Source organism: Marmota monax, unplaced genomic scaffold (assembly GCF_021218885.2).
Source record: "Marmota monax isolate L192 unplaced genomic scaffold, Marmota_monax_Labrador192_F-V1.1 WCK01_AAM20220418_F8-fsc00276, whole genome shotgun sequence".
NCBI classification, from domain to species: Eukaryota; Metazoa; Chordata; class Mammalia; order Rodentia; family Sciuridae; genus Marmota; species Marmota monax.
The window spans coordinates 558,579-585,250 of NW_026695204.1; the positions used below are offsets into that span (position 1 = coordinate 558,579).

The window sequence follows — 26,672 nt, forward strand, 5'->3', positions numbered from 1 at the left end:
CATGCAAAATTCCGGTTACTTTGTAAGCAAAAAAATGAATTTTATTTCACTGCATATATGAGAAATATCTGAGATCATGGATGAATGATCAAGAAATACTTTCAACTAATTTGTCATATTAATATTTGTAATAATAAAAAGTTGAAATATGTATTATGAGAATATATAGTATATGTGTGTGTATATATATATAAAATGAATATATATTTATATTTATATATATAAAATGAATCAACAAAAAATAAAGAAGTAAAAGAAGTACTTTTGGGGGCAGGGTTGTGGCTCAGTGGTAGAGCACTTGCCTAGTATGCATGAGGCACTGGATTTTATCCCCGGCACCACATAAAAATAAAAACAAATAAAATAAAGGTATTTTGTCCATCTGCAACTAAAAAAAAAAATTATATTAAAAAAAAGAAGAAATACTTTTGAAGTGTAAGGCCTGACAAGAAGGAGAAAACCACATTGCAAACAACTTACGCAATTCTTCTGGCAAGTTGCTTGTTTTCAGAGTTCCTCTCACTGGAGGGTTACTAGGGGGTCTAGGCACAGCAACTGGGGGTGGAGCCTGGGGTCCCTGTGGTCTCAGCTCTGCAGGATGTTCCAAGGACTCCTTAGGAGCTCCAGCTCCATTAGGTGGCTGGTGATACTGCTGGTCCCTGGAGAAGAATGTGTTTTCAGTAAATTCTCTCTCTCTCTCTCTTTTTTTTTTTTTTAACAAAAGCAAATCTTGGGACACAGAAAGCCTTTAATAACTGTAGGAAAATACCAATGAACTTTATTTCTCCTCTGCCTTCATTTCTTATCAGAGAACAGAAAGAAGAGCTTCATGGAGTTTCTGTCAATAAGCAATTCAGCTGGCTGCCATATGTAAGGACCTGTGCTAAGGGTCAAAAGAGAGAAGCAGGATTTGATTTCTGTATTCAAGGACTGTTTAATTAGAAAATAAGTCTCAAGCAGGGGGGCAGACAAGGTCATCAACAAAACCAAGTAGTGTGATGGTGACATAGGTTGATGTTATAAGCATTCAGATTGAAAAGACATGACTTTTAGCTCATGATAGATAACATTTAATCATGTATCAAAAGGTAAAAAAAAAAAAGTCATGTAGGTTTTAAAGTATTTAAGTTATTAATATATGAATGAAAATCTGATTCCGAAGAACCTTTAGAAAAATATCTACCACACTGTGTTATGGTATGCTGGCTTTTTGATTCTCCACCTTCCTGCATGTCAGAGTGGTCCTACTGTGTGGGATTGCTCTGTGATCATTTTCTGAAGCCCAGCCTAAAGCTTCCTCCTCTAACCTTCAACAATTCTGTAAGCACTCAATTCCCTATCCTTTCTATCTAAAATAGCTAGAATTGTTCTTATTTTCTGCAAATGAATCCTAGCTGTTAGGGAGACTTAAAACTGTACATCTAACATTTTATTTCACTAAAAACTATTCTGCAAATGTGGCAATATGTTAAAATTTTTAATATCTGGATAGTGGAAACACAAATATTTGTTATTTGCTATCTATTTGAAATTATTTCATTGTGTATATGTGTGTGTGGTACTGGAGATTGAACCCATGGTGCTATACCATTGAGCTACATCAAACTTAAAATAGTCCTGCCTCAGCCTCCTGAATATTTGAGATTATAGTGTGTGCCACTGCACTAAGCTTACATTATAAATTTTTTAAAAATGTTTTGATTACAAATCTATGTGTTTATGCTTTCTATAGATTATTGCTTATTCTTTCATATTTTTATATAAGCATCATAAAACATTCTTAAAAGTCTAACATAACAAGATTTAAAATAAAATTATACAACATCTCAACTATATTTCTAAAATATGAATGTTTAAGAATGTTATTTTACTTTACATTTTTATTAATATAGAGAAAATAATTTCTATAAAATATACTTTCATCTAATGGAGATTCAGTTCCTCACTCTTTTGCATTAAATCTTTTTATACCAAAAATCACTTAGTTGTTATGAAAGATGATTGTTAGTTTGATAAAGAAGTATTAAGGCCTTGATAATATTAAAAAACTTCCATGTAAAAACAACATCATGGAGATTAATGATAGAATAAACTTTCTCTATTAAGATTATCTTCCAAGTTATCAGTAAGAGGAGAATTAGCTCCTTACCTGAACTCATTTTTCATTATTCTAAAATGATAAAATAAATCAAGGAGACCATAGCAGAGTTAAATTGATGTTATAAAACCAATTACTCTGTAGTACCATTGCAATTGTTCTGTAAATCTAAAGTTATTTTTTTAAAAAGTTTATTTAAAAAATTACAATTTCCTCCCCTATTCAATACCAAACTTAGAGATGCTTAAATTTTGTTTATTTTCTTATATGATTATCCTGCTATAAAAATCTCTTTTTTACTAGGCACAGTAGTGCATGCCTGTAATCCCAGCAGCTTAAGAGGCTGAAGTAGGAAGATCACAAGTTCAAGGCCAGACTCAGCAACTTAGCAAGATCCTGTGTCAAAATAAAAAATAGACATGGGCTGGGAGTGGTTAAGCACCCCTGGGTTCAATCCCTACTAACACACACAAATTGCATTTTACTTAATTCCATTATTTTTGTTTGAGAAAAAAGAGGTGTCTGTCTGGAAAGAAAATATAAGGGTTTATGAACTTTCTAGAAAAGGGGAAATCAGGCATATAGCTTATTTGCCAATGTTAATGAGTGAGCTATTTTCCTTTCAATAAAAATTTTGAGCTAATTACCAATTTCTGTAGTTCTGAAAAATCTACTTTAATAGGATCTCCATATCTCATTCAGTTCTATAAAAACAGAATATAGTTTTAGAGTGGCATGTGAAAGTTCTACTTGAACAAGAGCAAACATTTCATCTTTCTTTCCAATTTCATCATAAATTAGGAAGCTTCATTTATGAGTCTTATATAAATTAGATTCATAAATTAAGAAAAGAAAAATTTGAGAGTGAAAAGAGCAATAAGGAGAAAAATGACTGAAAGATGATATGATCTGGATATAGTTTGAGTATGTTCCCCAAGGGTTCCTGGGTTGGGAGGTTGGTTCTCAGTGTGACAGTGCTTAGGAGACATTGTGGAACCTTTGAGGGGGGGGTTCTAGTGGGAAGTAATTAGGTCATTGAGGATGCTGCCCTTGAAAGGAATTGATATAGTTCTCATAGGAACCTGGATAATTCTTCTTTTTTTCTAATATTTTTAATTATAGATGGACGCAATACCTTTTTTGTATTATTTATTTTTATGTGGTGCTAAAGATTGAACCCAGTGCCTCACAGGTGCTAGATAAGCACTCCACTACTGAGCTACAACCCCAGCCCTGACCCTGGTTAATTCTTAAAAGAGAGTTGTTATAAAGAGCAAACCTAAAAAGTTGGGAGTAGTGGCACCACATATCTGTAATTCCAGCTGCTTGGGAGGCTGAGGCAGAAGATCACAAGTTCAAGAGTTCAATGCTACCCTGGAGAACATAGCAAGACTCCTATATTTAAAAAAAAAATAAAAGCAATACTTCTGCCATCATGTCAGTCTGCTATGATGTAAGGCGGTGAAGAGGGTCCTCACTGGAGACTAAATAGATATAGCCACAGATCTTAGACATTCAGCCTTCAAAACTATGAGCTAAATAAATATCTTTTCTTTTTAAAGTATCTTGCTTTAGATATTTTGTTAAACCAATGGAAAAAAGAGTTAGACAACTGAAGTCATAAAAAATCAGAATTCCTTTTCTGGAAGAAGCCTAGGAGAGGGCCAATAATGGTACTCAACGTGTATGAACGTTTTCATTACAAAAGATAATGACAGGTTATTTAAAATTTCTATTTGGAATTAATTGAATTTTAAAATTTAAAGGAATAAGATTAAACAGGAACACAAACAAGGAATATAAAAATAATTTTATAGAAGTAGAAGTTGATATTAAAAACAAAAACTATTTTGCAACTAAAAGTTCAGGTGATCTGAAAGTAAATGAAGAAGGTGTAACTCAGAGAATATCTTAAGAGCTTTCCCTTGAAAGGCATTTTGACTAGTCATTAGTGGCTTTTCTATAACTGGTAAAGAGATACTTGTCAACTAGTTTCCACTTCCTTCTGACCTGAAAAGTTTACAGTGGGTGGTTCCACTGTGTGACTGTCACTAACCTGGGCAGTAAACCTACAGAGAATTTTGAAACATCTTTGTTGCACTGTCATGATGCTTTCTCATGTTAGAAATATGTGAAGGTTAGCCCTGCCATACTTACTGACACCTTGGAAGTCCTGGAAAGGAGTAGTCTCTTTGTATAGGCCTCTCTTCTTGGTGCCAGGGACTGGGATAATTAGGGATGACCTTCTGCACAGGTGGCAGGCCTCTCACAGTTGGCTGGATCACTTGTTGGTAGGCTGCTCGAGGGTAGTTGTGGCCATCTGTAGGTGAAGACAACAAGGAGAACAGGGATGATGGACTTCAACTCCTTTGTAAAACAGGAGAGGTAAGTTCAGTGAAAATGTTTGTCTCCATACCAACAGAGGGGTCTGGGTATAAGCTACCATCTCCATGATATTTTTCTTATTTCTGTACCACTACTTAATAGTTCTCTCAAAATTGATTCACTTTTTTTTCCCTAAATAAAAAAATTTATGCAATCACAAGTTTGGTCTTCTAATTAGAAAGCTCAAAGAACTTTTAAAAAACTCTATATGGACTCCTGTTTTAATAAGATACTTAAGATAAAACAACCATGAAGACCTTCTCTCACACCATCATTCCTACCATAATTTCCCAAGGGTCCAGAACCCAAGACTAGGAGAAATTGTCCTAATGATAGATACAGAATTGCTATTCTCTCCTCTCCACCCCTTTGCATACACACACACTCCACTTCATCTTTTGAAGAGTAAATGAATGAAAACTTGACTCATCCCTCTGGGAAATTTAGCCAACCAGTCAACAACATCTTCCAGCTTCCATGGTCTCTCTTGCCTATGTGCACTTAGGGCCAGGGCAATTTGATGAGGACAGGGATTGGAGTAAAGCCAGGGCTGACAGGGACTTATGTGAATGTGTAACCTGAAGGAAGTTGGCTCTAGCCAGACCCAGAAGTAGCAGGGTCCCCAGGGAAGAAGGGCAATTCAACTGATCAGATAAGAGAACTGAAGAGAGATATAGAGATAAATATAGGAAACCAGTCTGGGAACCCAGACAGGGTGAGTGAGGTGGCCTGTGAGGGAACCGCTCAGGCCCAGAGAGGCTAAAGCTTGGGGAAATCTGAGAGGTTCAAGGAAACTGGAGAGAACTAACTGGATGGCCCTTTAGGATGAACCATGAGCATCTTCTGGTGGCCCAAGCACTGCCACCTCTGCCCAGGTTAGAAGTAGGATGATCCAGTGAGCATAACTACTTGGGACAAGAAGGATCTTTAAAAAAAAAAAAAAACATGTATTTTTTGGTTTTAATTCTTTTTCTGATTTTAAATAATTTCTGATTATAAGTAACATTCATGTTTGTCTGCCATGTAAGTAGGCTATATGCAGGGACGCATGGTGTAATAAAACTGTCAAGAAAGTATCTTGTAAGTGTCAAGCAAGAAAGCATCAGGTAAGGTAGATTGGAACCAGAATTGAGAGGTGAGAATGAGGCTAAGAATTTAATTTCTAGTTTTGTAGGCAGTCAAGTAGCCATGATGTTTTCAAGGAAATAAACAAGGAAGTGATGAACACGAGTTCAGAACAGAAGACAATGTACATGTCATTAGTGTGGTTGCCTCCAGGTCCTCCTCTGGACTCAGCAAACTTGGTTGGGTGACCCTGGTAATGTGCCCAAGCCAGTCTCATGCCTGGTCAAATTCCCTGGAGTCAATCTATTGTCTGTTTTAACACTGACATCAGCAGGGTCCTTTCTGTCATGATTCCTCTGGCAAAAGTGAGCATGCCCCCCAACCTGTGTCATCTCCTGACTCCAGCCAGTGGCCCTTGCCCTGCTTTGACTTAGGCTTGGTCATGACAAGTGGCAGGGTTCAAGGAAGGGACAAAGGAGAAAGAGATCTGATAGGGCCTACCCAGCATCCAGATGATGAAAGAGACCAGGAATCAGGGGGCAGCTCCATGAGTGGCAAGTGAGATCTCTGTGGTCCAGGACAAGATATTTCACAGAGGCTTTCCTTTTACTGCCTTTTTATTTTTATTTTGAGACAGGGTCTCACTAAGTTGCTAAAACTGGCCTTGAACTTGCAATCTTCCTGCCTCAGCTTCCTGAGTCTGGGATTACATGTGTGAGCCATAGCACCTGGCTGCTTTTACAGCCTGCTTAGGGCAGACCGGATACATTCCAGGGAGTCTAGATTGCCAGTTAGAGTTTCAGGGCAACAGGGTAGGTCACTACTGCTGCTCCAGCTAGAAAAGAATAAAAAGTGCCACTGCCATCAGGTAACCAGACAGGGGCCAAACCTGCTTTTAGATCAGCTTTGCATAATTGGGCCATTTAGAAATCCAACTATTGATACAACCTTCTAGACATTATTGCGATTCAGATCCACCCTGCATGATCAGATCTGTGCCCTTCTTGATCTTATCTCTCCTATGCTCTCACTGGCTTACCAGCCCCATCTTTTTCTTGAACATCTCAAGCTGGTCTCCACCTCTGGAACCTGAGTTGCCATCTTCTCTTCCAGAATGTTTTTGCCCTAGATCTTCACAGATGAACTTCTGTCATTCGGGGCTCCTCCAGACATCACCTGTTCAAAGAGGCCTGCCCCTTCATCCAGTTATCTTTTCCCAACCCCAATTTATTTTCCTCATCACTCTTCTGGGTCTATGTGAGCCTGACTTACTTGTCAGCTACTTGCCTGCCTTCCTCACTAGAATGCAAACTCTATGAAAACAGGGACCTTGTCTGTTTGCCACCATGTCACCACACACAGTACTGCTTCATGGGCAATGCTTAATGTGCATATGAAGCCTGAAAAGTCCCAAAGCTGACTTACCCACAGGAAGAGAAGCCATTTTGGACTCTACTGTCTGCTTGCTAAGTCTTGTGTTTCCTAAACCATCTACTTCTACTTCTTGTCTGGTGGGTTTTTTTTGTTTGTTTGTTTGTTTTTCTTTTTTTTTTTTTAAGTCTGTCTCCAAAAGTAGAAAGAAGAAAGACAAGGTCAAAGAGGAGAAACTGTTAGTAGCCTTGAAAGCTTTTCCAAGGGAGGGGCTGAAAGGAACTCATCTGAAGTTTTTAATATTGGAGCCATTTTTGCTTCCCATATCCATTAATAAGTGGCTAATAACATTTTATTTGCTTTAAAAGAACTACCAAGCTCTAATCATAGGGTTTGTTTCTTTTCCAGAAAGCGGATGTTAGTGCTGTTAATCAAAAGCCTTTGAATCAAGGTCATATGATTTCTAACAGATTATTTCCCTCACAACATGTTTTTGTCTCATAGCAACAAATCGTATCATTAAAATCACTAAGGCATGTGGGCTAAGTGTTTGATTAGCTGTAACTTTCATTTCTGAAATGGCCACCTGTGGTAAAAAGTTATATGAGCAGATGAAAATGATCCACCTCATTGATTTTAAAAGTTGGGGTACTGACAGTATAATCCTCTGTGCTGTCCTTTTATTGTTTAAAACAAAGAAATATTTAATATTAGAGGGTCAACCAAATATAAGCTTCCTTTTTGTTTCCCCCCCTCCCCCTGTAAATTTGGCTGGTTGTATGGAAAAGTTGCTAAATAAAAAGTGTGTTTTGTCAGGTAAATGAATATCTTTTCATTGCTGAAGTTTTAATCATTCTGTTCTGTTATTATGACCATACCTTATAGTTTAGTTGGCTGCTATATACAACAATGGCTAACATTTATGATCCCTTGCCACATGTCAAATACTGTTCTAGGAAGAATGTTCAGAATAGAATCTGAATTCAACATGGCCCTTGCATCCTTCATCCTCTGTCACATTATTCTCTCCCTGCTCCTCCTCCTCCAGCCCTGCTGCTTTGCTTTTGGTACTTTAACATAGAGCTCCTTGCTTCCTCATCTTTCTCAGCCTTTAGGTTTCAGCTCATCTGTCTCTTCAAAGAGACATTCTCTGGTCAGCCTATCAACATCTGTTCCAACACCTGGTTATTTCATTGATAGTATACATTATCTGTCTTTTTTTTTTTTTTTGGTGCTGATATCTACTTCTTTTGTCTCCCCAGTAGATTGTGAACTCCACAAAGATAAAGACCATGTGTGTTGTATTCACCACTATATATGCAGTGCCTACTAGATGACCTGGCAAATATTTGTTGAATAAATTGATAAATAAATGGATAGGTTCTGTTTCTAGGTTCCATTTTCCTCCCTCCTTTTCTTCCCTCCAAAACAATTAAAGATGGCTTTTGCAAGGCTTGACATCACAAAGACTACTCTTGATTAGGGGGTCACTCCTTTCCCCAGAAAGCAAAGAACAGATTTATTTTTGTTCATTCAACAAATATTTATAGAATTTCTATGGCTGGGCACTTGGTGAACTGAGATAAATAGGATACAGTTCCTTTGAGTAGCTCAAAATAAATGGAGAGAGGAAGAGAGAAAAATCTGTCTCTGTGTGGGTGTCTGTTTTTAAACACAAACCCACACTAGTTCATGTGTGAGAATGGGAGGCACACAAGTCGGCAACCACCTTCTTAAGAATCACTGCTCAAAAATAGTTTCTTACAGACTTATCCCCAGTGCCTAAAATTCCATCAGGAGAGTTTACTATAGGAGATGGAAGGTGGGTGATGTGATAGACAAATGATTTGTCAGCATGGTAACTCCTCAGTTCTGAGGCAGTGTTGATCACACAACAGAAATGAAAATCTTGCACAATCCTAAGTGGGTGCCCAGTACTGTACGTTATTTGTCAGTCCTGTGATCCTCTTGGCCTGTGTTCACATGGTCTTCATGTTACTAGGCTTTTAGCACTTGGAATTTGTAAACCAAATCCTAAACGAGGTTTTCCATTTATCAGTGAAAACATTCAACATTTTTCTTCCTTATTAAGAATGGTATTAAGAGAGTCTGTGAGAGAGAAAATAAAATCTGATTTTCAAGTTGTCAAAAAAACATCATAATAAAATGCAATCGGTTTAGCCAGGAAACAAAATAGCCAACATAAACTGTTAACAGGAACTCCCACAGCTGTAACCAGCTGTGGTTCCTACAAGGCAACTCCTTTCTTTATCATTTCTTCCATCTGGTTTAATTTTTCCTTTTTTAAATTGTGTGTGTAAATGATCACTTTTTAGGGTTCATGAGAACAATTGTAGGCATGTACCCACAAACTTTATTTTATTCTGTCTCCTTGGTAGAGAAAGCAAGAATCTTATAATAAAATAAGGCCTTGCTACACTTAATTCTTTCTTTCTCTCCAATATATCTGCATCATGGGTTTTATTTGATTGTGCAGTCATGAACTCCACTCTGCTGACCTTCAACAGAAGGATTCTGAAGCAGTAGAGGCTGACTTCTCCTGGGGGTGCAATGAGGAGAAAACAAGCTATTCTGTTTCTCTTTCATCTGCTTTGAAAACTTTTTTTTTAAAACATGAAAGGGATGACCAGTAACCATTTTTGCTTTAACTTGCAAAAAGCTAACCTACGCCATTTGCATGGTGATCATTATTTATTTATATATTCATTAACAGGCAAGGAAGTAATGCTCTTCTAAAGCCAAGTGGAACCACATAGCCATGGTTTCCAACTGCATAAGCATCCCTCAGGTGAACGGCTCTTTTGAAGTGGTTTTGTTGGCAATTAAGTGCAGTTATAGCCCTGACACGAAATTAAGCATTTGTACACCTGCTCTGAATGCTTAAAATCTGTGCTAGTGAGAGGGATCTGGAAGTAAGGCATACTCTGCAGGGCTGGGCTACAGGATCCATTAAAAAATAACAATAATAACTAAGAGCTGCTAGTATTGAGGACTTACTAGCAGCCAGCCACATTCCGGGTGCCTTTAATACATTATCTCATTTAATCCCCTCAGCAGCCTTCCTGGGAGTCATTGCTGCTCCAATCCTCATTAGTATTCTGGGGCTGCAGTGCCCTACAGGAAAATCACAAGCACTGTGCAACCCTGACCTCTTCCCTGTGATTAGGTGCCCTTGGGAGCCAGGGCCACAGTACCTGCGGGATGAACTAAGGCAAGCTCGTCTTTGTGCATTCTTAGTTCTGCTTACTTTTCCCTCCCTCCCTTCCTTCCTTCTTTTTTTTTTTTTTTCCTTGCTTTTGTTGTTGTTGTTGTTTGTTTTGGTTTGGTTCTAGGGATTGAACCCAGGAGTGCTCTACCTCAGAGCTATATCCCCAGCCCTTTTTATTTTATTTTTGAGAGAGGATCTCTCTAAACTGCAGAGTTGACTTTGAATTTGTAATCCCCCTGCCTTAGATTCCCAAATCACTGGAATTATGGGTGTGTGCTACTGTGTGCAATTTATTCTCCAATTATAGAAGTGATATTTGCTATAAAAAATTTTAACAAAGCATAATAGTTAGAAGGAAAATATTCTTGTCTCATCTTAATTCTCTGCACCCGCCTCCCAACCCTTGTCACTTGTAACAGTTGGTACAATCCTTCTGGAGTTTTAAAATGTATGAATAAACACATATAAACTTTAAAAAATGAATATATATGGGATCAGTATTGCATCTTGTTTTTTGACTTTATCTTTCAGAATGTGGACAGTATTTTATTCTATGCAATAGGGACCTTTTAGACCATTGTATAAATAAACCATAAATTGTAAATGTTCTTTGACTTATGATGGGGCTGTGCCCCAATAAACCCACAGTAAGATGGAAACAGCAAATCAAAAATGCATTTACTGCACCTAACCTATGGAATATCATACCTTAGCAACACAGTACACTGTAGAACAGGGGTTGTTTACTTGTTGAGCATGTGACTGTCTTGAGAGCTGTGCCTCACAAATGTCTATTGATTTCACACTGTTACAAAGTCAACAAATATTAAGTCAGGGACCATCTGTACTCATCCAGCCCCTTGTTGATAGACAGTATAGTACTTTAATGCAACACTGTTATGTAATAAACTTCCTTGTTCATATTCTTTTATATACTTGTTCAAAGTTTCTACAGCATAGAGTATGACAGATGAGACTTCTGGCCAAAGGAGCACATGTAAAATTCTGATAGTAAAATTGCCCCCCATGAGATCGCATCAACTTACACGCCTATCAAAAGTGTATCAGAGTATTCAGAACCCCACTAATACTAGGGGTTGTCTGAGGTTTTTATTTTTGCACCTCTGAACAAGGAAAATGTATCTTTTAATTTTTTTGCATTTCTTAAATGTTAAGCTTGGTTTCTTATGCATATTGGCTGTTTATACCTCTTCTGTGAATTATTCCCATCTCCTGTCCAAGTTCTCGCCTGTCTGCCTTTCATCATCCCTCTGCACTCCCAGGATCCTAAACATCCCCCTTCCAAGTCAACAGAAGGAAATAAAACAGAGGGGAAGGTGAACAGATGAAAGAAAGCAGGTCCTGAGGTATAAAAGGTGAAGCATTCCCAGTTGGGTGTATTTGTCTTTTAAAGGAGCCTGCCAGAGGGGACAATGTTTACTTCCAAAGACTGGATTGCTAATGGCACCATTTCAGGCTTCAATGGGAAAAACACTTTCCAGTGCGAAGATCTTCTTGAGATCCTCATTATTACATTGAGTCAGATGTTTGCTTTGTCTATGACACTGAGACTTTCTACTGTTAGTAGATAAAGCTCAGGCCTTAATATCACAAAGCCTTTGACTAAGTATTCATGCTTCTGCACATTTACCCAAGAAATTAATCAGACATGCAGATAAAATCTTGTGTGCATAATGTTTGCTGTAGCACCACTTGCTGAATCATAAAACTGGAATCTAGTTGAAATGTCCAAAAATAGAGAATGGGTTAATAACAATTTGGTAGATCTATCTGGTGAAATACAGTGCAGCATTTTTAAATGATACTGGAAGAAGTACTACTCAGTGTCATTTTATGCAAAGGAAAAAAAACACTAGAAGTAAATAATGTCAGAACCTTAACAAGGAATTATATTTGAGTAATGGAAATCCAAGTCTTTTTTCTTTTTTGAGCTTTTGGACATATTTCAGTTGGGAGGAGGTGACAAATATTATAGCTATGACCAGAAAAATTATCTTTAAATGTAGATAGCAGAATATTAAAAAGTACCTCATGGTATTATGCTCATAAAGTATTCCTTTTTTAACCTGGAAATCACTGGGAAATAAACATAGGCCTGGACTTGCCAAAGTTCAGTTCTCAGTGAGTCATACTTAAGGGAATCTACCACCACACCCATGCTGTGACTGGGCAATCAGAGCAGCCAGTGGCATCCATGCCCCTCCCACACCCTTTCTCTGCCACATCTAAGGGAAGAAGAATGAAGAGGAAGAAGAACCCAAAAGCCCAAGAATATGAACAACAGAGAAGTTTTCTAGAAATCATTTGGGTCAGCTCTCTACCTTTAAGCAGGATTCAGGTAAACTATCAAAAGTGTATCAGAGTATACAGAGTATAACCCAGACAGAGGCAGCTACTTTGTCCTTAAAATTTCCTGAGAAGTTTCCATGTGAGATAGGTTTGGGCTAAGAAAAAGCATCCTCTCAAGGCCCTTGCAAATCTAACCACACATGGAAGGCCTCTCTACATTTGGACAAGTCTGTGCTGGTCTAGTGACATGAGGTATTGATGTAGGACCTTGTTTCTTCTGTCACCCAGCCCAGAATGTCCACAGGCAGTGAGGATCACTTACATGGTACCCGGGGATGGCACGTTCCGGGACAATGGCAATAGTTCCATGGAGCATGTGGGGAAGGATTGGGAGGCAACATCTGGGCACATGCTGGATACCTCTGTTCAAACTGAGGGAACTCTCGAGACCTGAGAGGTCCGGGGAGGTCCTGAAAGCAACACACGGAGGTGAGGGGGAGGGGCCTTTCCAGCTGTCTGATGCCCAGGACATCCTGGGGTTGGGAATCGTACCCCGTGTCTATCGTCGGCACATCTGGGGCTGCTCGGTTCCTGTGGGGCTGTGGTGGAGGCATCGTGACTTGGCTACTGCCCGAGGAGTCTGCTGAGGCATTGGATAAACTTTGGTCTGATTTGTCTGAGTCATGGCCAGTGTCAGGAGAAGCTGCTGAAAGCTGAGATTCCAGCCATTGATGACGTTTTTCCATAAATGAAAACTGATGCTGTAGTGGGAGGGCTCCGACCACAGACTCAGGCTCAGGCTCACTGGCTGCAGAGGAGCCTGAGGAAAAATCTTTGCCTGGGTCTGGATGCCTCCTGAAGAAACTGTCTTCAGTCTCCTCCAGGACATTAGAGCGTAGGCAGCTGATCTGCTGGGACATAGGCTGATATTGATTTGCAAGTTTCAGGGGAGGGTGAACCTGAGGAATGTCTCCTGGGGAATAGAGAGGATCTTTAGGTGCAGACAAGCTGTTGGGCGCCATGTTTCCTATATTTGGAACAGGTGGTTCTGATTCCTCTTCCAGGGAATATTCTGGGATTGGTTTCAGCAACTGAGTTGGGTATGGTTCTGATTCATCAACCTCCACAGGAATGCTTCGGTTCATTCTAGTTTCTGGAACAAGAGAAAACATGCGATAGCCTTAGCAGACAGTTCAATTCTTGGAGTCCCCACTTTATGACCTGAAGGGACCTCCTTTAGGATGTGGTTTAAATTAACAGTAGTGTGACACCACTGTGCTTGCAGGGCCCCATCACATAAAGTTGTTTACTTATCCTCCAGGCAAAGCCGCTAATGCTTACGAAGATATTTTATCTGAAAGGCAATTCAAAGAAAGTGACTAGAAGTCATCCTGTGGTAAAAGTCACTCACCAGCAAGGAGAAAACATGGATGAAAATCAACTGCCAGGTATTGAGAAAAGAAATTATCATAATGTGGGGCTGCTTCGTGTGTGTTTGGAATACACGATGAAATGCATTTCAGTAACTGATGTGGAATGATTTCCAAGATATACTCTAAGATGTCAAAAAAAAGAAAGAAAAAAAACAAGGTACAGAACAATGCTGCTACTTTGTGTAACAAAATTAGGAGAGGGGAATGTGTGTTTATCCTTGTGTGTGGGTATCTGCTTATACCTGCGTAAGAGGTGTGAAGGGTTTGGGGGTATTAGTACATTGCCTTTGAAGATAGACTAGGCTGGGGAAGAGGAGTGGGAGGGAGAACTTTTGAACTTTTACAATTTTGCTCTATTGCTTAATTAAAAAATAAATAATTTTTTTTAATTAGAAAAACAAAGCACAAGTTTAAAACACACTGAAAAAAGGTCATAATGACATTTTCCACTTAACAATGTTAGGTCATTTGGAGAACTTAATTCCCTCTGGCACTATCCCTGCAGTGAAGGTAGCCATGACCATATGGTTTATGTGTGTGGTTGAAGTTAGAGAATAGAGCCCAAGCAATATTATTTTAATCTATAAAAAGAGAATTATTAGCCAGGCATAGTGGTAGTATATGCCTGTAATCCCAGTGACTCAGGAGGATAAAGCAGGAGGATTGGGAGTTTGAGGCTAGCCTCAGCAATTTATTGAGACCTTCAGCAACTCAGCAAGACCCTGTCTCTAAACAAAATATAAACAAGGGCTGGGGATGTGGCTCAGTGCTTAAGCACCCCCTGAGTTCAATCTCTCATACCACAAAAAAAAAAAAAGGAACTCTTAATCGGCATAACGATTTCCTTCCTCTTATCATCAATTTGTTGAAATGATGACTGGCTCAAGGGGAAGCAATAGGCAGGCCAGTGTGGAGTGGAGGCACGGGTGGTTTGTAGAAGGCTGAAGAGCAGATGTGGTAAAAAGGCAAGTAAGTGAAAAAGAAAAAAATCCCAGAGGTTTATTCTATGCAAGGCCTTTGTACATAGCATACTTCAAATACGAGAGAGAGAGAAAAGAGACTGTGTGTGGATTTCTAAATTCTTACTTTGGATCCATGCAGCATTTCAACCACAAACGTTTACTGAGGGCTTACTGTGCCTGAAGTCACTGAGTACAGAAATTATTGTTCTAAGACAGCTTTTGAAGAACATGAATTCACTTTCTCTTGTGTCCTGAACCCAATCCAATGAGAACAAGACTGCATTTTGAAATGCTCCCCCTTTGCAGAGGTGAAGCCAACAGTTTGCTACCAGATGTATCTTTTGCTTTTCTTTTCCTTCTTTCTTTCTTCTTCTTCCTCTTCTTCTTCTTCTTCTTCTTCTTTTTTTTTTTTTTTTTTTCCTGTGCGGGGGACCAAACCCAGGGCCTCATGCATACTAGACAAACACTCTACCACCAAGTTACATCCACATTCTTTAGTAGATGTATCTTAACTGCCTATAGAAAGCCAGGCATGGTAGCCCATACCTGTAGTCCCAGCTATTTGAGAGTCTGAGCGGGGAGGATCACTTGAACCCACAAGTTGGAGATCAGCCTGGACAACATAAGAAGACCTTCACCTCAAAATAATAAAAACAAATAGCTGCCTATAGAAAGTTCCCTGGCTGGCCCTCCCTCATCCTTCAGTCTTTCCCTTCTGGTTTGTCTCCTCTTCAGGTTGTGTGTGTCCCTTGTCCCTTGACTCTACAGAAAAGAGACCTCACCATCTAAATTGATTAGATCTTGAAAAAATGAGTAAGAACCTACCCCAAACCACGAATGTTCGCCTTTCTACTCTCTAAAAATGCTCACCATTGTTTTCCTTTCTTCCTTACAATTTGTCTGCAGCTATGAAATTGAATATGCCCTACAACATGCTCTTCAGCTGGACAGGAAACAAAAGTATTTTCTCAAGGGCTGGCTGAGTGCTGGATAATCTCCTGCTTGCATCTGTGAGCCCCCAGCCAAATGAGAGGGCAAAGAGATGCGGAAAGTGAGCCAGCTAAGGAGGACGCGACTCCAGCAGCTCTTGCTTGTCAGGTGGGTTTCCATTACTTCCACTTCAGGCAGCTCAGGGACAGCCGTTTACAATCTCCCTAGATTTCTAAGCATGAATGAGAAAATGCTTCTTTCCAGAAAACAAGTTGCACATTTGACTCTTCTAGTTGAGGGGCCTCCAGAGGCTTGGAGGAAGCTGATAGAAAAGGTGAGTAGAGTGGTTATTTCATGACTGCGAGTCTGAGTTCCATCAATGGTTACTTATGGCTGATTTGGAAAGGAACACAGGGCCCCTCAGATGATAGTAAATAAACCTGCCACGACAACAGCCAACCTCTTAGTAAAACTATAGGATTAGTAATCACTACAAACACAAAATGGACCCTGATGTTTTAAATATGTCGCTATCTTACTTTGGATCCATGCAGCATTTCAACCACAAACGTTTACTGAGGGCTTATCAAATACTCAAATAGCAAATAATTATGGAAACCTTACTGTGTTCTATGTGGTTCATCCCCCTTCTAAGGCATATGCTCAATAAAACTCCTTCCTTCTAAAATATCTATAAGTGATACAAAATCCAAGAGCTACAGAAGGTTATACATTGAAAAAATAATCAAAATTCTTTAAAAACAAATTTTTTTTATTGTGACAATAGAGATTGTACCCAGGCCTTGAACATGCGAAGCAAGCACTCTACCACTGAGCTAGACCTCCAGGCCTCAAAATTATTTCTAAAGACAAGTAAAGCATTATCCCTACCTTTAGGTTTCTTTTGATTCAGAACAAGAGAAAAACAAACAGAAAGGAAAGCAAAGGCTCTACCTCAGGGCCTTTGCACTTGTCATTCCCTTTTATATCTGCATGGCTCTCTTCCCTTTTCCTTCAGATCTTTCCTCAGCTGTCCCCCTGTTAGTGAGATATGCCTGGGCACAGTTTCTAAAATTTTTACACTCTCCTCCCACTCTGTTCTCCCTTGCTTGTTTTTCTCCTCTATAGCAATAATCACATCTTATATAGTATCTAAATGTATATTATAAATGCAAATATATAGTAGATTACTACTTTATTGCCTCTCCCTTCTTTCCAGAATAGAAACTTCACAAGGGCCTATTTTTCAACTGTTCTAGTCACAGCTCTATTCTTGGCACTTAGAACTGTATCCAGCACTAGTAGGTGTATAGTCAAGATTTGCTGAATGAATAAATAATTGATGCCTATTTCAGACTGGGCAGATCTGCGTAGCTAGAAGGGTCACTGACAGAATGTTAGGCTCCATGGGGGGCTAGCAGGGAGTATCTAGTGGGCCAAGTTCTCAGGGCTCTTATAATTATGCCACATGGGTGACCCTGACCACTGCTTCTCTTTCCTACTCTCACAAATATTCATGAAATGTTCACTGATTGTCAAGCTGTCAAGGCAGGCCTGGGTCATGCCTGAGAGATCCTGCCTATGGGCAGGGTTGACCATAGCTGTCACCGACAAAATAAGAATATTCCACCAGCCAGTGCGATGGGGCATCTGTTTTTTGGTTCCACACAGGGAGTGCTGGTCTGTTTGTATGTCCACAGAGCTCTGCCCAGAACAGAGGAGGGCAAAGCCCACTTGCCACTACCACATGGGCCCCTTATGGCCCCAACCCTCTGCCAGAAGTGGCAGAATATGGCCAACTCTGCCAGCCCTCTCCAGGCAGTCACAGAGGACAGTTATATACAAATGTACATCAGGGCCACACGGAGATATGTGGGTTTTGTTGGAGATGCAGTTTTATCTGTTTTATCTTTAATATAAACATTGTAAAAAAATAATGGACCTTAAAAATATCATTGAGTGTCTCTTCACTGCTAACCATTTTCTCCTCTTTTCTTCCAGACCTTCTCCGTATACTGTGCCTGTGGTTATAACCCCAGTACAGTCTGTGCTGCAGTCCTTAACAGAAGGCCACCTGGATTGAAGTAGAAAATGCATGTTTTCTAGCGATGACCTAGAGAAAAAGCACTGACCCCCAAGAGGACAGAATATCTGCTCACCAGGACCCGGGACTCCAAACACCTGCATTGTCTAGACAGCCTGGACTCCTGTGGTGCTCAGAATGCCTGGGAGAAACTGAAGCCTGTCTGGCCTGGAGGACAGTGACCATGATTACTGCACTGGGACCCATCCCTGAGGAGAAAGGACTTGCTGGAGGATGAGGAGAGTTTCTGGCTCAGACTCCCCTTGTGAGGATCCTAATGCAGATGCCCAGGCCCCACACATAGGGACTATGAGGTGGGGCCAGGGCCTCCCAGTGTCTTAAGTCCCAGATGTAAACAGGTCCTCTCTTGCTTTGCCAAGAGGAGTGAAATCTGTACAGTTTGGCAATAACTCTCAGAAGTTTTAAAAGCTTCTGACCTTTGACCTAGTAATTTCACTTCTGAGAATTTCCTCTGCAGAGCATGTAAGTGCACACTGTGTGAAATGAAGAGGCTATGAAGATGGGCAGTGCAGAGAGGTTTATGTAGCCAAGACTAGAAACAACCCACATGTCCAAAGAAGTGCTGAGTTTTCAAACTGTTCTGTATCTGGACAATGGATATTTGTATCTTAAAAAAAAAAAAAAAATGAGGAAGTGCTATGTGATTGAAATGGAAGCAACTACAAAACTTATTAAATTCAAAAAATTAAAGAACAGTGTGTAGGGTATGCCACCTTTGCATGATGTAAGAGCACAGCTGCATGTCTCCCCTTAGAAATTAGGAAAAATGTTTGCCTCCAAGAAGGGAACCGGATGACTGGGAAGAGGGCAGGAGAGAGATCTGCCTTTCAGAATGGGTTATACCTTTTAAGTTTTATACCAAGTGCCTATATATCTCTAATAAAAATGAAAAGGAGCCAGGTGGAGTGGCGCATGTCTGTAATCTTGGAGACTTGGGAGGCTGAAGCAGGAGGATCGTGAGTTTAAAGCCAGCCTCAGCAACTTAGTGAGGCCCTGAGCAACTTAGCAAGACCCTGTCTCAAAATAAAAAAAAGCTGGGGATGTGGCTCAGTGGTGAAGCACCCCTGGGTTCAATCTCTGGAACCAAAAAATTACATTGAATTAAAAAATAAAAAGGAAAAGGAAAAGTGGTGTTGATTCTGATGTTCACAAAGATTAAGAACCAATGTGAATGAGGAACACATAAGCCTCCCAGGAGAGAGTGAACATGTCCCTCAGAATAGAAAAACCATTTGTCAGAGGGTGAGGATGTTTCTGGGGTGGGCATGGAGGAGCAGGAGCTATGAAGAGCCAAGTCCCAGAAACACTGACCAAACTGCGACAGTTTACATGTGAGTCTAGTTCATACTCCTGATCCGACTCCAAAGAGAAAAGGTTTTCTTGTCTAAAACCTCATTGCCCTTTGGGCCGAGAGCTGTGTCTCCAGTTCTTTGATTCTGACCACCTTTCTGATTTTATGATTCTGCCTTCAAATCTCTATCAGTTTCTCTGTCTCTCCCCGAGTCACTCACTTTGGTTTCCTTTTTGCCTCCTCAGACCCCAGACCTTTCTCCTGACTCCTCTATCCTGCTCCACTCTCGCCCCACCCCACCCCCAGCCTGGTTTTGCAGATAAGATCTTCTCCAGATGTCAGCAACCTTGACATCCTTGACAATGCTCCCTGGTTCCCATCCACAGAATTTCCCACACTTTCCCCCCACCACCATTTTTTTCTGTATATAGCTCTGCCAACCTCCTCGAGCTGCCTCCAACCCTGCTCACCTCTATTCCCAGCATCCTTCACCTCCTGTAGCACATTTTGCATTAAATTACTAGTATTTCAAAACAGAGTCTTTTAGTCTTCACAATCCCACCTTTCTGATCTCCTGGTCCATTAGAAGCTTCTTTCCCCCCCATCAGGCCTGCCTTCTTTTCTGCAGGTCCATTAGACCCCAACCTGGCCTGTGTGGGAAGCAAGTCTCTTTCAGGGTACACATTAGCAGAACTAAAGCCTACCTTCACAGTAACTGTGGTTTATGCCTTCCAGATGCTCTTTACTCAGAATCAACACTTATTTCTAAGATGTGGGAAAATACACAGTGATTGAACACATTGGCTCTGAACTTAGACTCCCCAGACTTGACTTCTTTCTCTGACAGCTGTGTAATTAGATTGACAAAATTACTTAACTTCTCTGGATCTTTTTTTTCTCATCTACAAAATGGAGAAATAGCAATACTTGCCCCAGAGGGATAAAAGAAGATACACAGTACTGAATGCAGAGCCTGGACCATATCAACCTCTTAAAAAAATGACCTTTGTTATTATTTTTCCTGCAGTGAGTGATTTGGCTTTGGAACTCTTTTTTTCTAGACTGTGTTGCCTGGTTTTATACCCAGGTGCTAAAAGTACCATATGAATCTAATGTATGGACACTGAATCTTTTTAACCAACATGTACATATGAGAGTCATTTCTAGCACATTTGGTTAGCATCATCTCATTTGGTCCTTGAAGAAGCCTGGGCCACAGGAGGGGGAGAGGTACCATCCTGCCATTCCTGTTCCACAAAGGCTTAGATACCTTATGTCGCTTTTCCAAAGTCACACAACAAGTGACTGGTAAAAGCAAATCTTAACTGTAATCTGCTAGGTCTTTCCATTAAACCATACAGAACTTTTCTTCCAAAGGACCAAATAGTAAATCATTTATGCTTTATGGGCTTAACACTGTCTCTGTCTCATATTCTGTTTCTTATTCTTATTTTAAACAACCCTTTAGAAATGTAATGATTCTTAGCAATAGGCTAGTATAAAGAAATCACAGTTACCTTTGGCCCAAGGGTTGTAGTTTATTGACCACTAACACAGATTATACTGATATACCAAAATACAAGCCTAACGAAGTGGATCTACCCAAGAAACTTTACCCTTTGTTAGCAATCACTTGTTAATATTTATTGAATGGTTACTATGTGTGAAATACTGTTCCAAGTTTTTTATATGCATTAACTCATTTAGTCCCCATGGTAACCTTAGTTGATAGGTACTTCACTTTATAAATGGGGAAACTGAGGCATGGGGAAGGTAAGACACTTCCTCAAAGTCACATGGCCAATAATCGCAGAACTGGGGTTCAAATCTGAGCAGTTCAGCCCCAGATCCTGTGCACTGAACCATGTGTATCTTGTGTGGGAGCATTGATGGATATTTGGGAGAGAGAGAGGGGATAAAGGAAGCCATGAAGCCTCTCGAAGCTTCTGGATTAAATATGTTTCAGACTGATTCACTTTAATGCTAAGGGATGTTAAAACATGCCACCTGTGTTCTGTAAAGCATCACCAGGCCGGAAACCTGCAGGAGCTTTCCTTCATGCCATTGTAATAGAGGGTACAGAGGCAACCTTAGGGGCATCTTGATTTGAGAAAAGCACTTGATTGGATCTCATTAAATTTTAATCATAAACTGAATTCCAAATAAATTGAAAACTGGTTGACAGAGCACAAACAAAGGGTGATGATAAATGGTGATGCATCTAGAGAGGGGATATCTTCCAGGGGACGCCTCTGAGCCAAGGACGGGAGGGATTTAATGAAGGTATTACGTCCCTGTAAGAAGACAAATCACATAGCAAGGAAGAGAGGGAGGGCAGGAGTGAGCAGCCTGGGTAATTAATAAACCACATTAACAGCTCCTAAATAGTCAAGGCTGGGTATTCACCAACTGCTTAGGTTTTTTTTTTTTTTTTTTTTTTTTTTTTAAGTATTCTCTAGGTCAACCAGAGGGTTGAAGAGTTCTGTGAACGCAAAACATGCACATTTCAGATGGACATAATAAATAAATATATAAATTTATAATTGGAGGATCCTCAGATTCAATTTGGATCAGATACTTTCCATTATAGATTCTCAAGGTCTTAGTTTTCATTCCCCAGAGAACAATTTTTAATGTGTCTTAAAGACATGATTTTTTTAAAAAATCTATAAACTCATTAATGTTCTTTGTTTACTGTCCAAATGCATGCAAAACTTACATAACATTGGTTTTGCTTAATGGCTCAGATTCAAACTCCAGCAAACATATGCTTCCAAGTTCACTTGCAGAACTTCCCTGTCAGAGAAGTTCTTCCATTAAGTTTGCCAGAGAATTTGCAACTGTGAGGCCTGGATACAAGGCGGCGTTTACTGATCCCCAGATACAACCCTGCATAGGAAGACTCGGGTCAGGCAGAGCACAACATAGTGTGAACTGACCTGATTTGAGGAAGTCTACTCTGGGGTTCCTGAGAGCAGGTGAGGGAGGAGCAGGTGGACTCAGGGGAGCAGACTCATTCTGCCACTTTGGAAGTCGGTTGTAAACATTTAGAGAACAACCTCAAGCCAGCCCATGTTCTGGCTGTCGTTGTTTTTGTTTTCAGATAAGATGGGTTTTTATTAAGATTTTATTAATTCAGTCCAGGCCACAGAGTGCAGGAGAGGAAGGGATGGAAAGGCAGAAAGGCGTATGGAAGAGAAGTATGGCATGTGGGGAAGAAGTAGGGAGAGAGACTCATTTAATTGTAATTTGTATGTGTCACGGGTCAGGTGGGAAGAGAGGGGAAGAATGAACAGAGGTCAAAGGCAAGAGCATTGCCTGGAAAGCCAGTAGCCACAAAGAGTCTGGACAGACAGCTCAGAGGAGGAAGCAGCTCAGGGATGCGAGGGAGACCTGTTGACCCTGAGAAGAAAAAGGGAAAACACAGAACTCCGGCCAGGACAACAATGCAGCAAAGGAAAGCCAAGTTCCCTCATTGCTGAGGGAGCTGCCAAGGTCCCCTGCAGCCCAGGTCTGCAGGGGGTTGCATGGGTGGGGGCTCCCCAAGGTCCATCCCATCCCTCCCAAATAGCTTGACTTCAGCTGCCTTGGCAGGGAACCAAGCCAATCTGGCACAACTCCACAGGCCACCATGTGGAGGAAAGGCCGCCCCTCCTCAGCCAGTTTACAACTTCTGGTCTCCAGGAAGGTCTGAGTGCACACCAGAGAGCACACACGCAGGCACGGAATGAGCTGGGCGGTCAGGCTGCCAAGCACATGTGGGCTCCAGGAGGCCTGCTGGGCGCAAGACAAGGAATGTTGGAGGGAGAAAGGACAGCCTGGGTTTCAGGAACTAAAAATATCTTGGTGACAATGCATTGAGAAGAAATAGGAGAGGCCCAGGGGGACAGCTTCTCGATTCCAGTCCTCAGATGCTTTTTCACGAAAGGCCTGCTGGATTGTTTTGATAAGGAAATGTGATCAAACATTAGGGGTCATTTAGTTGGATCTGAAAGGAATTTAAAGTTTAATGTGCCTCATCTGTGTGCTTTTTTTTTTTCCTGCAGCAGTTGCCTGCAATTCATATATGTACGTTTTTAAAGGCTAATCTAAAATTGCCTGCAGCAGAAAAATGATTTGAATTCAGGATATATCTGAGATCTTCATTCTTCGATGTGTAAAACATTGATTTAATTTAGACAAACTGCTCCACCATCATCTATCTTGCTGAATGCCTGTTAGAGTATGCCTGCAAATATGACTTTCTCCTCTCCTTTTAATTTTCAGAGCATTTGAAAGTCACAAACTCCTTAATCCTGGGAGAAGCAGGCTTTAGTATTTTCTGTCTTTGCACCCTCCAAAAATGAGAATCCCTGAGTTAGAAAGTTTTCTCTCTAACACAATGACATATTATCTAGACCCCCACTCCTACTTAACCACCCCCACGCAATGAACAGAGCAGAGTGGCCGCATTAACCATCTCGACCCTCCTTGTAGAATGATTTGAAGTGGCAGTACCAGATAAGAATAAGGAGGCTGAGGCTGGGGCCTTTGGAGATTGACACAAGATAGCAACTGAACAATAGTTTGCATGATTTCAGATAATGGTGCATCGTTATTTGAAAGTAAAACTGGGAACTTGCTGCAGGTGAAATGTTGAAATTCCTGTACTGTCATCCCAAAGAGAGAGAGAAACATCCAAAACATGCCAAGGGCAATAACAAGGCCTCACTATCCCACAGAAAGTTCAGCAATAACAAAAGCTCTGAATCAGTCTGTCCCAGTCAGCCAAAGCCTGTTGGAACTGTCCTGACAGAGACTAATTGCCCAAAAGAAACAATAACAATTTTTTTTTCAAAGCAGTGGTTTGGAAAAGGTTAAGAATTCAGCATATCCGCCATCTAATAATGAGTCTAATCATAATCATCACCCTTCCATGGTGCTAGGATATGTTTCACTGTTTCCCCTTCCATTAAAGGACCCCCACACCGGCAGCTCCAGCCAGGAGACGTTGCCAGCAAAGTCAGTTACTGGCTTCTGGAGCCAAGCTTGCCTGCCAGTTCTCTGCCTCTGTGAGCACGGGGCGATGCTTCCTGGGTAACCCAAATGGGACATGAACTAATTCAAGAAATCCCCTGTTTTCTCCTATGTGCCTAGAGCCAATGATGACGCCTCAATTCTAGACAGCCCTCCTGCAGAACCACTCGGCCACCCTGTCTCCTCCAGTCCCAAGGGCTGCTTTACCTGTGGCCTAGACAACAGATGAGTGAAACAGAAATCAAAGAAACTTACATGGAAGGAGCCTTGGCACCTCCAAGGCATTTGACAGTATGCTGGCTTCTGGGGGCTAGAAAAGTATAAAGAAACAAAGTCCCTTTTCTTGGGCTAACCGACTAGTAGCAGGAGATAAAATTTATGCACATAGTAATCACTATACAAAACATATCTTCTAAGACCACCCATTACGGCTACCCCTCTGGGACGACCCCAGCCTTGTTTTGTTAGACAGGAATGTAGACATCATCATATTAGTTCACACGCACTCACTTTACCGATGAAGAAATCCAGGCCTCGGGGAGCCAAAGTGAATTGCCCAAGAGATGGAACCACACAAAGTGGTGAGAGCTTGGAGCCAAGTTTCCTGTCCTTTTTAAAATGTATTTACTTGAACTAATTTTCTCCCATTCCTTTAAAAATCAACCCCCCTGTTCTAAGAGACCTCCTTAGCCAGGTACAGTGGCATGTGCCTATAATCCCAGCGGCTCAGGAGGCTGAGGCAGGACTGTGAGTTCAAAGCCAGTCTCAGCAAAAGTGAGGTGCTAAACAACTCAGTGAGACCCTGTCTCTAAATAAAATACAAAATAGGGCTGGGGATGTGGCTCAGTGGCCAAGTGCCCCTGGGTTGAATCCCTGGTACCCCTTCCCTCCAAAAAAGGGACCTCCTGGACCTGGAAGTCACAAGAAGCTCGATCAGCTTCTAAAACCAAGTACTAGTTTCTTCCCTTACGTGCCCCCAAGGCTCCATCCAGTGCCAGCAAATGTCTAGCTGCTAGAGAGGAGTGGAAGGCCCGGAGAGGGGCTGGGGAGGCTTACATCCAACCCCCACAAGCTGAACCGGATTTCCTGGCCTAAGAATGCACTGTTGATTTTTTTTTCCCTGCATGGAAATCAGGATAGAGAAAATTTGGGAATTTTCCTTCCCACTCTGTCCCTGACGTTTTCTGGGGCTGGAAGCCAATTACTTAATTTTTGCCATCGCCAACTCCTTCTCTGGAAAAGTGGGGTTTGAATTCTTGAAGGCAACTCGAGGGACACTGAGTACCTAACAAACTGTTCCCAGGCAGCTCAGTAGCTGGGCCGCCCCTCCTCAAAGAGTTAATCTCGGCTCGCCTGTTTGAAACACTAAACTAGCAACACATTTTGGCTGCAGACACCCACTATCATCTTCTCAGTCCAAGCTGGTCTCCCTACCAGCAAGTTAAAGGTGGAGAGAGGAGGGCAGAGGAAATGTAGGGGCAGCACATTTCAGCGAAGGAGAAAACAGTGTTTTGGAAAATGGGTCGGTGGTTAAGAAATCAGAGGAGGCAAAACAGCACTTACCTTAGATCCACTACGGACAGACAAACTGGGGCCCAAGGAGTGGTCACGCTCTCTGTTTCTCTGTCTTGGGTCTCTCTCCACCGACCTTCCTCGCCTCCTCCAAGCCCAGGTAAGTTGTAGAACAGGCTCTGAAGCAGGAAGTGGAAGTTGTATGCAAATCTCTACGGAGGCTAGGAAGCCTCTGTTCAGAATCTCCCTGTGGGCAGTGAATCAACGGCTAAGTCACTTTATTTTTTTAAAACAGAAACCTCCTTCATTCACTAGAAAGAGGCAGTGACCAAATTGGCTGTATTTTTTGTTTTCACCACCAGGCTAAGAAACTTCGGAGGAATGCCCTGGGCCTTGGGGTTAGAACAGGGCCCTCCCCAGGAAGATGTCTGGGAGGAGACAACTTGGGTGTTAAAGTTGCTAATGCATTAGCAGCTTCAAACGAAGAGGAGGATGGGGACAGATGATGGGGAGGAATAGCAAACAAGAGCTGCTGACTGTCTCCCCTAACTGCTTAAAACATTTGCTGCCCATGACCATGGAGGGGGCAGGCACTGCCCATGTCCCCTTTCCCCTCTGGCTTCCCATTTCTTGACCTGTGGTTATAGTCATCCCCTTTCCATTGTTTGATCAGTAGCCAACATAATTACTGTTGAAGGAGATGCTAGAGGCAGGATTAGCCTCAGCAACATACACGTATGTAGGTGCAGCAGAGGGTGATGGGAGTCACATCAGTGGGGATTTTGGAGCCAGAGGGCCTGGACATGGACCACCTGAGCTTCTATACACAGTGCTCCTGCTGCTGGATTTGGCTGCTTCCTGAAGAAGTATGAGATTAGGCCCTTCTGCTGGCTGTCACTCCACCCTCATGCAGGGGACAGCCCTAGAACATCCCCATCCAGATTGTCTCCTGTTCTGCTCAAGCAT

The 26,672-nt window shown here is 41.3% G+C and overlaps 1 protein-coding gene and 1 long non-coding RNA gene across 3 annotated transcripts in view; one reads left to right on the forward strand and one right to left on the reverse strand.

Moving 5' to 3' along the window:
• Traf3ip2 (TRAF3 interacting protein 2) overlaps positions 1 to 26,072 on the reverse strand; it is a 39,561-nt gene extending 13,489 nt beyond the window's left edge. The window contains exons 1-4 of one of the 2 annotated variants that reach the window (XM_046429921.2): positions 25,758 to 26,072; positions 12,781 to 13,611; positions 4,256 to 4,418; positions 481 to 659 (exon numbers count right to left, since the gene is read on the reverse strand). In XM_046429921.2, coding sequence (XP_046285877.1) covers positions 481 to 659; positions 4,256 to 4,418; positions 12,781 to 13,603 — 1,165 coding nt within the window. In that variant the 5' untranslated portion in view covers positions 13,604 to 13,611; positions 25,758 to 26,072. Of the gene's footprint in view, positions 1 to 480; positions 660 to 4,255; positions 4,419 to 12,780; positions 13,612 to 24,704; positions 25,698 to 25,757 lie in introns of those variants that run through there. The other variant, XM_046429922.2, reaches the window with a different exon arrangement.
• LOC131423636 (uncharacterized) lies at positions 13,238 to 18,787 on the forward strand. Its single transcript, XR_009225460.1, has 4 exons — positions 13,238 to 13,353; positions 13,780 to 13,906; positions 15,760 to 15,951; positions 17,785 to 18,787. It is a non-coding gene; the product is annotated as an uncharacterized LOC131423636 (long non-coding RNA).
• Positions 26,073 to 26,672: the final 600 nt, after the last annotated feature.